Source organism: Pteropus alecto, unplaced genomic scaffold (assembly GCF_000325575.1).
Source record: "Pteropus alecto unplaced genomic scaffold, ASM32557v1 scaffold5, whole genome shotgun sequence".
NCBI classification, from domain to species: Eukaryota; Metazoa; Chordata; class Mammalia; order Chiroptera; family Pteropodidae; genus Pteropus; species Pteropus alecto.
The window spans coordinates 33,211,265-33,220,626 of NW_006441953.1; the positions used below are offsets into that span (position 1 = coordinate 33,211,265).

Sequence of the window (9,362 nt, forward strand, 5' to 3'; positions counted from 1 at the left end):
TGAGGGGACTGGGGGCTGGGGGGCTGGGGGGCTCCCAGGACTCGCTGCACACATGCGGGTGGGATGTGCTGCAGCTGCAGACGGGGTGGGGGCGAGGCCAGGGCGCTCCCTCTGCGGCCGGGACCAGGAGGGCTGGGTGGTGACCCAGGACACCCACCTTCACGCCCACAGGTCAGAAGGTCACTGCGGGCATTGAGTACTACACTTTCTGCATGCCAGATGCTGGGCCCCCTGGTGAGGGGTGGGAGGAGTGGCTCCCCCAAGACGGTCCTTGTAGGTAGGGGCTGGCAGTGCCACCCAGGCCCATAGACAAGGCTCAAAGGAGGTGGAAGCCAGGCCAAGGGGTCTGTGGCCACCCTGAGCTTGCTTCCCCTGCCCAAGGCTAGGTAACCCCATGCTCTTGGAGGTGTAAACCCACCCCGAACCAGGTCCCCAGGGAATGGCTGAGGGGAGGGTCCCAGCCACGGAGTGGGCAGCTCCAGGCTCGGGGAGGTGGCACTTCCTGAGATGGAGCAGAACTGGGAAGGGGGCCGGCGGCCCCAGGGGAGTCGTCCACCGAGGCTGGCGTCTTGGGGGAGCCACTCTTCCCACCCCTCACCAATCACCTGGGCAGGAAGCCAGCTTCAGTGGTAGGCTTCCCTCCCCCATGGCCCCTGCGCCAAAGCCCACCTGTACTGCCCCTGGCAGGGTGCACGCTGCTGCCCAGCACAGGCCCCAGCGGCCAGCCTCCTCCACCCGTCTGGTTTCCGCTGCTCTGCTGCCCTTGCCCCCCAGCTCCTGGGGCCTCCCCGGGGCACGTGGAGCCTCCTCCAGTCCTCGACCTGAGCCCTGGGCCAGGCCAGCACATGCCCCTTCCCCCGGGCTTGGCTGCAGGTCAGCGGGTGGGATCTCAGAACTGCACTCTTGGTGGGGGGGCCATGGCCAAGTGCAGCCTCTGGGGTGGACCTGTGCCCTCCAGCCCCGGAGAGAGGCCTGTGCCCGGAGGTGGGGAAAGAGCCTCCAGGCGGCAGGCGTGGCCCAGGGGATGGGTGACCAGGCAGCGAGGGCAGTGTGTCTGCTCAGCCCTGGACCCCTGCTGCGGAGCTGGAGGCCACTGCACCGGCCACTGGGCCTGACCTTCACATGCTACTTGGGCACCCCAGAGAAGGTCAGGACTCCCAAAAGGAGCCGGCCTGCTCCCGGAGAAGCAGACACGTGTCCAGAGGCACCTGACCCAGGGCCTTGCCCTGCCCCAAGCTGATACTGAATTGCCGCTGGCAGCCCCGCCTCCCCGTTCCCCAGGCTGCCCAAGGTGCCTGGGGAGGCGCGTGAGCGGTCAGGCTGGCCGGCAGCGGCGATGTGGTGGACAGGAGCACAGAGCTCGTGTCCACAGGAGGCCCCGCTCCCATGGGGGGCAGGCCTGCCTCCAGCTCCCTAGGGCTGGGACGCGCAGAAGCTCCCACCTAGGGTCGAGCAGCACGTGCGCCTGAGTCGGGGCCGACACTCGCTCGCACAGGCAGCGGCCATCCTGGGATCAGGGTGACTGGGGCTGGGGGTGCACTAACCTGGGGGGCCCTCGAACTCAAGGCGAGGACTGAGCCAGCTTCAGCATGCTCCACCCCCTGTAACAGGATGGGGGGCGAATCGGGAGGGCAGTGTGACCCTCACAGGGCTAAGCGGCCCGTGCTGGAGGGAGAGCTGCCGGGGGGGTCAGCCCCAGGCTGAGGAGTGGCCCGGCCAGGCTTGGGGGCAAGACGCCTGAAGGACTCTGCCAGGGCTGCTGGAAGGAGGGCCTGGCCAGGAGGACGCAACTCAGGGTCCAGCCCAGACCAGAAGCCCGGCTTCAGGACCAGCGTCAGCTGGGAGGTGACCACGCCTGCTTCAAAGTGGCCTGTCACAGGGCGGGCAGCGGGGCCTGAGAAACACTGGCTCCCCCTCTGCTCCCAGAGGCCAGGCCCACTCAGCCAGCCTTCAGTGGTCCCGCCTGCCTGCCGGGCCGGGTCTCCCAGGCCAGCTCTGCAGTGGCGTCGCCCGGGGCTCCTGAGCTCAGGCGGCGCGGTGTGATGGCCTCAGGGCCCCCCATCTGCACCCCAGATGCGGCCCAGGGCAGGAACACGCCTCGGCCAGGTAGTTCTCTCTTGAGACAGTGTCTTGAGCCCTTAAAATAAACCTTGAGCCCTAGCACCTTGGGTCACCAGGGAACGTAGGGCTTGAGTTTCCATGTGGCTGAGACCCAAGGACCCCAGCAGAGCCCCTGGCCCCCAGCTTCTCCTAATCCCATTCTGGTGGCCCCCAGGTCTGTCCTGTGAGGGCCCTGTGCTCGACCAGGCCCCAGTGGCCACGTGGGCCAGACACAGGGTGAGGTCAGCACAGAGCCCAGAGGGAGCCCCACCTCACCCCGCCGTCAGGCCCCGGCCTTGCCCCCAGGCCCTACCCCTCCAGGGCCCAGCAGTGCACCCAATGTGGCAGGGTACCAGTGAGTGCCCTGGCCTCCTGGGCCACCAGAAGCTTCTCACACCAGATGCTGGTGCCAGGTGTGGGGCAGGGGCTGCTTCCCCACAGCCCAGCCCAGCCCAGGAGGCCAGCTCTCCACGCAGGGCGTCCCCGAGTCTTCACGCCAGCTCCCGGCAGCCCCGCCTCACAGGCCCTTGTGTCCTTGTGCCCGGGGCCTGGGCAAGGTCATTAGTGGCAGGCCCAGGCCCTTGCAAGTCCCACGCAGCACCACCCAGCAGGCAGTGCGACCTGGCCAGCATCAAAGGGTCCTTGAGCCTGTGCTGCGCGCCTCCGGACAAGTCTGCGTCCCCACTGCATGTCTGTGTTCCTGTCCCCTCTCCTGTGTCCAGCATCCTGCATTCCTGTCTCATCCCCTGTCCTGGCCCCAGAACAAGGCTCTGATCTCCTGCCAGGTCCTCCTGACACTAGGCCCCTGGGGGTAGCGTTGTCCCACGTCCCCCTCATCCTCAGCCTCTCGTCACACTGCCCCGGCTCCGGGCATCGGCCTCAGGGCCCCCCCTCCAGGACAGCTGCGGGACGCCCGGCCTCCGATACCCCTTTGAAGCCAGGAGGGCTGGGCGGCCCCAGGGGAGCGGTCACACCCGAGGGTGTCAGAGCCCGGCCGCCCTTTCAACTTTGCCGGGCTTCAAGGGCGGCGGCTCCGCACGCCCAGCAGCTGGTCAGGGGGAGACCGCCGGCCGGCCCTGGGGCTGTGCCCTCCCAGCACCCCGCCCTCCTCCAAGGACACCAGGATTCCCCAGAAATGGGCCAGTATGGGGGTCACTGTGCCGACACAGTGAGATCCTCTCCGCTACCACCACCCCCCACTACCCAAAGGGCCCAGGCCCAGGCCCCAGCACCCCACAGAACCCCACAGAGCTGGGGAGGGGGCGGCTGCAGACCTGTTGGCCGCCAGGGCACCGGCGGCTGCCCACTGGCCTTTCGGCCTGTGACTGAGGGCTCACTGGGGCCTGGCCTCAGTGTGCGTGGAGGGGCAACGTGGAGGGGCCGCTAGGAGGGGCAGGGGAAGCCCGCCAGCGAGGCCCAGCCCCAGGGCTCCTCCTTGTGAGCCGCTGGGCTCCGCCTCCCCTTCCCCTCCCCCACGCCTCCCCACCCCGCCGCCCCCAACCCCTGGCCCTTCCATGCCCACCTGCGGTCCCCTCGCCCGCCCAGCACCCCAGAACCCGGCCAGTGCGTGACACTCTGCGCAGTCCGGGGAGTCCTGGCGTCGGGACACAGACACGGGGGGTCTGCTGGGGGGCGGGGATGGGCAGGGCCCTCAGCTGCCCTCGGTTCTGGGCGGCCCTGGGGAACCTCACGCAGACGCTCGACAGGTGGCGCCGTCCCGCACGAGGCACGTGCCTGCTCCGCTCTGCGCGCCCTGCTCCCATGGACCCTCCGCGGAGACGATGGGGACCCCGCTGACCCCTGCTGCCCTCGCACATGGGAAGGCAGGGGCAGGGTGTCGTCCTGGGAGTGCGGGCTGAGGGCTTCTCGCATGCGCCTCCGCCAAGCGGGGGGCCCTCGCCATCCGGGCTCCTGCACACAGGGGCGGGGAGGAGACCGGAGCCGAAATCAACGGGCGCCCATGTGGGCACGGAAATCACCCCAGGGTCGTGGAGGTGCGGGGCGGGGACAGCCCAGGGTCAGTGGAGTTGCAGGGGGCCACTGCTGGGTGCGGGGGACTAAGGACAAGGTCTGCAAGGTGCCACGGGCTGCAGCCGCCCACCCCTCCGGGCGGCTTTGCTTTGCCACTGCTGACGATGTGGGGAGTAGGGGCTCTGGCTGTGGGAGGGGCTCTGGGCCCCAGGGCAGTGGGGGGCTTGGTCTGAGGGGGCAGGGCAGCCTTGTGAAGGTGTGGCCTCTCTCTAGTCCCCCAGCAAGCCCAACATCCAACATGTCTGGAGTGACCAGCCCATCTCCTCAGGGCCCCTGAAAAGGCCTCAGTGAGAACCGGAGCCCGGGCCTCTCTCACCCATGGGAGTGTAGCCCAGGGGGGCCGGCAGGTCATTAGCCCCCGACTCCCCTGGGGCTATTAGAACAGTGCCCACGTGAGCCCCTGGTGGATAGCACTGGACCTCAGGCCAAGGACACAGGCCAAGTTCGGGGTCTCTGTCTCCTTGGGAGGTGATGGGGGCTCTGCTATCCAGGGTGCCTGCCCCTGGCTACTCCCTGGGGAGGGGGCAGCTCATCCCGTGACCTGAAGTTGGCCCACTGCCCACCACCCGAGGTCTTCCTCTGCCCACGGTCTCCCTGCAGCCCAAGGTCACCCCCCCAACCCCACCCCGACCTTAGACTGAAACCCAACCAGGCGTCAGTCCCAAGCCTGCCCTGTCTGGGCAGCATCTGTTTGGGTCACCAGCTGTGGGCTGGTGACTGCAGGCTTCCCGCAGCAGCCGGGACCTGGGTCTCCCACAGCGTCCATCGCAGGTGGCCCTGCCCCAAGCCCCGTCTCTACCCATGGAGCCAGGACCACCCCAGTGGGGCCTCCCTCAAGGTCAGCCCTTGCCTCCTTGGGGACAGGAGTGGGGTCCACCCCGGGGAAGCCAGAGGGCGGGATGATGCTGATGAGGACAGAGGCCTCCCTCCTGCACTGCAAGGGGGCCCCGGTGGCGGAGGGGGCGGGGGACTGGGGGCCCAGCCCTGGGGACTCAGCTGGAGGGGGGTGTGGACACGGCCCTCATCTTGGGGGCCCAGCACTGCCCGGGAAGCCCTGGACCCCAGCAAGGCCTTGCCCTTCCTGCCGGACGTTCCGAGCCTCTGGGGATGCAGCGTGCCTCGCGCCGGCAGCTTGGCCAGTCACACGAGTTACCGTCGTGCCTTTTCTTGAGAGGCGCCAGCAGCCCTGGGCCGGAGGCAGCTCCACCCTTGAGGGCTGGCCGAGCAAGTCGGAGCCACAGTTTGTCTGGACAGTGAGACCACGGCTGCACAACCCGGCGTGGCAGGCAGACTCTTCAGATGGTGCCCTGCAGGCTGCCTCAGCCCCTCAAGGCCATGCAGCTGAACCCTCAGAATGCTGAACCCCCAGAATGCAGGGAGGGGCAGACACAGGCCCTGAACTGAGGGCCACGGGTGCTGCACCAGAGGGGGACACCCACTGGGCCAGGACGCCAGCTGCAAGTGTGTGGGGCAGTGCTTCTGTCCAGGGCGCTGACGATGGCCCCGCGGACCCTGGCCCAGCCCAGAGCCTTGGGCCCAGCAATGGGACTCCAAGACCCTCTGTGCTCCTGGTTCTGGAACCCAAGACTCAGGCCCACATGCAGATACAGGTGCCCACACACACACCTGTGCACACACCTGTACACAAATTCACCGGCACACACCTGTATAGGCAGGCCCACACATGTGCACACCCGTGTAGATGTGGGCACATACAAATGTGCACACACCTGTACACCAATACAGGCACACAGGCTCACATATGCACACCTATAGAGACACGAGCCCACACGCACATCTGCACACAAACACAGGGCCCCCCATACACACCTGCACACACAGGCAGACACCAGTTTAGAGGAAAAAGATGCACATTTTCTTGTTTAACAAAATAAATTAAATATACGAAGCCTCAGCTCAAACTCTATGTAAAATCACAGAGGTCTGGGGCCACCTCGGGCAGTGGGGTGACAGGAGCCTGGCTCTGAGGTGGACACCCAGCATGGCCAGGTCTCTGTGGCCCAGCCCTCCTTTCATCATTAATATTATTATCTTAATTTCTTAAATATAAATATCAGGGCCCCCTGCCCCTTGGCAAGGGAGGGGGGCACAGAGGCGCCCCGGCCGGGCTCCGGCCTCTTGAGACAAGGCCCGAGACCTCTATGCCCGACTCCCAGCCCCGGATGCTGGTGGGCTCCTGGGCACCCGGGACAGGTGGTGGCAAAAATAGGCACCCACCTGCCAAGGCCTGGGCAGGGAGACGGGTGGCAGGCGTGGGGCAGGGTAGGGAGTTTGGGGTTTGCTAAGCCAGGGTGCCTCTCAGATCTCCTGCCAGGCTGGGGGTAATGACCGCCGGCCCCGTGCAACCCTCCACACAGGCCAAGGGCTTCACGCATCAACTGGCGCACCGCCACACGTGCTCTGCCAAGTTACAGACACAGGCCTCGCCCAAGGCTCTAAGTCTGGATGTGGGTGTGACTGTGTGTCTGCAGTGTGTCCGTGTGTGGTGTGTGTTGTGTGTGTCGCACGCACACATCTGCGGCGTGTGCATGTCCAGGAGTGTGTGTGTGCCTCGCACAAGGTGCCCAGGCTGCTGGCCGCGCCTCTCGCCGGCGGCCCAGCTTCCTCCGTGGCCCTCTGCTCCCAGCCCGCTTGCTCCGGAAGGGGCTGCATCTAGCATTGGTAGTGGACATGCTGGTGCTGGTGCACCTTGCCCTCCACGTGCGTGTGCGTGTGCGTGTGCACATCCGTGTAGAGTTTGGGGTAAAGCTTGGGGCCGACAGCCGAGCCTGGGCCCAGCAGGTGCTGGGGGGCTGCTGGGGCGCCCAGCTCCTCACACAGCACCACGCCAGTGGTGCTGCTGAGGGCGGGTGGCACGGGCAGGTCCTTGTCCCCAGCACGGTCCCGGGCAGTCGCGGGTGCGCGGTGTGCAGGCACGGGAGGGCCAGGCGCGGGCGAGCACGGCTTCTTCTTGGCCTGGCAGAGCCAGAGCAGCACAGTGCCCAGGAGGAAGACGGCGCCCGCTGGGATGCCGATGACCACGGGCCACGGCAGGCTCGCGGCTGAGGACGAGGGGGCCACGGGCGGCCCTGGCGGCTTCGGGTCTGCAGGAGAGAGCGGGGGAGAGGGTGTGGGGGGACGTCGGCACGAGGCGGGCCCACGGGGGGCACCTGGGTCCCGGCCGGGGCGGGCGCCCACCTGGGAGCACGGTCAGGAAGGCGCTGCGGAAGCTGTAGCCCATGGTGTTGGCGCCCAGGCAGATGTACATGCCCGCGTCGTCCGGCCGCGCGCGGGTGACCAGCAGCTTGTTGAGGTAGGAGCCGTCCGGCCGGGACCACACGTCGCCCGTGGGCAGCACCACGAACTTCTGGCCGCCCACGTCGATGGTGGCGTTGTAGCGGCCCTCGGTGCCGTGCTCCACGCGCTTCAGCCACTGGACCACGGGCTTCACGTCGCTGCGCACTCTGCACTGGAAGGAGGTCGTGCCCCCGAAGTCCACGGTGGTGTTCACGGGGTGCGTGCCCGTGAGCACGGGCTTGGAGCGCGTCCGCTCTGCGGGGACACAGCGTGTGGGCGCGGCCCCGGCCCGCGCCAGCCCCCGCCCCCGGCCCGGCACTCACGGATCACGTCCACCTTGTAGGTGGCGTTGATGGCGCCCGCGCGGTTCGACACGCGGCACGTGTACTTGCCGCTGTCCTCGGGCCGCAGGTTCTTCAGGCTCAGGGTCCACGTCTTCCTCCTGCGCTCGCCAGCCTCGGGGCGCACCAAGGCCTGGTCGTCCTTCATCCACGTGATGTCCGGCCGCGGGTGCCCGCTGGCCACGCACTTGAGGCGCACGGAGCTGCCCACGGGCCGTGCGATCACCCGGCGCCTCATCTTGGAGGGCTGCGTGAAGCGGGGCCGTGCTGCGGGCGGCGGCGAGGCGGTCAGCGGGGCTCTCGGAGGGCCGCCCCCCCCCCGCACCCACGGACGGTGACACGCGCACCCTGCTCACCCCACTGCTCGCCGGCTGGGTCCTCCTGGCCCCCCGAGGAGCCCTCACGCCCTGGGCCCTCCCTGGCCGGGCTGGTGTCCTCTGCAGAGGGGAAGGCACATGAGGGGGCCCCCGCAGCCCCCACCCAACCCCAGCTGGGAAAGCGCCAGCCGTGCAGGCAAGGCCAGGGGCGCACGCCCACGTCTCAGTCCCAGAGACAGCTGGGCAGGGGACCCGGAGAGGCATGAGCGGGGCCAGAGCTGGCCCCCCACCCCGGCTCCGGGGGTCTGCAGGCTGGGGAGGCGGGGCGGGCACAGCCAGCAGCTGCAGTAACCCTAGCCCACATCAAGGGGCCGAGGGCTGGGTGAAGCGACATGGCTTGCATGCCGCCCCGTCACTGCCCCTTTGAAAGGACGTGGGGGTGCCGCAGCGTTCCCATTCCACACCCCAGAGGAGGGCCTGTGGGGGCGGGGCACGCTGAGGACGCCTGCCCCCACCCCACCCCCGGGACAGGACACCTGCGTGGAGCCCAGGACCGAGGCCCAGTCCTCAGGCCGCCCCCGGTGAGCGGGAAGCAGGCGCCCGGCGCCCCCTCCGTGAGAAAGACCCACGCCTCACCCGTGGGGCAGGCCCGGTGCCAGCGCCTGGTACCAGTGAGTGGAGGGCGTGTCACTGGGGACACCACCCAGGCCCCAAGCCCGGGCCCCAGAGGCAGAAGAGAACACAAGGCCCTTTGCTCCCAGCGGTCCCTCTGAACTCAGAAACCTGAGCCTCAAAGTCACTGCCGACGCCGAGGCCACAGGCCTGCCCCGCCCACCCTCGCTGGGACCACTACCCTACGGCCCGGCACCCACCCCGGCTGCCCCCCGCCCCGCTAGCCCTGGCTGCGGTCAGCAGAGCCCTGGAGTATAGGCCTGAGAGGAGGGGACCAGGCTCGGGGTGGTGACAGAGGCCAGGCCCCTGTCCTGGGCTCAGAGGAGGTGACGGTGGCCAAGCGCAGACAGGGTGCAGGGGGCTGGGGCCCCGGGGGGGTTGCGCCTGGCCGGCACTGACCCATCACGATGAGGGTGTAGTTGACGCTGAGGCTGCCGAAGCCGTTGGTGGCCTTGCACACGTAGGCGCCGGCGTCCTCCCTCTCCACCTCCTTCACCCGCAGCCCCTGAGGCAGCACGCGGAAGCGGCTCCAGCCGCCGTGGATGGTGCGGCCGTCCTTGGTCCACATGGTCAGCGGCGGCGGGTCCCCCTCCACGGGGCACTG

General features: G+C 68.4%; 1 protein-coding gene across 1 annotated transcript in view; it reads right to left on the reverse strand.

Moving 5' to 3' along the window:
- Window positions 1–5,984: 5,984 nt before the first annotated feature.
- Window positions 5,985–9,362, reverse strand: part of FGFRL1 (fibroblast growth factor receptor like 1) — an 11,958-nt gene continuing 8,580 nt past the window's right edge. The window contains exons 5-9 of the mRNA XM_025051848.1: window positions 9,158–9,359; window positions 8,126–8,206; window positions 7,752–8,036; window positions 7,330–7,683; window positions 5,985–7,235 (exon numbers count right to left, since the gene is read on the reverse strand). Of these exons, the coding sequence (XP_024907616.1) occupies window positions 6,805–7,235; window positions 7,330–7,683; window positions 7,752–8,036; window positions 8,126–8,206; window positions 9,158–9,359 (1,353 nt within the window). The 3' untranslated portion in view covers window positions 5,985–6,804. The remainder of the gene's footprint in view (window positions 7,236–7,329; window positions 7,684–7,751; window positions 8,037–8,125; window positions 8,207–9,157; window positions 9,360–9,362) is intronic.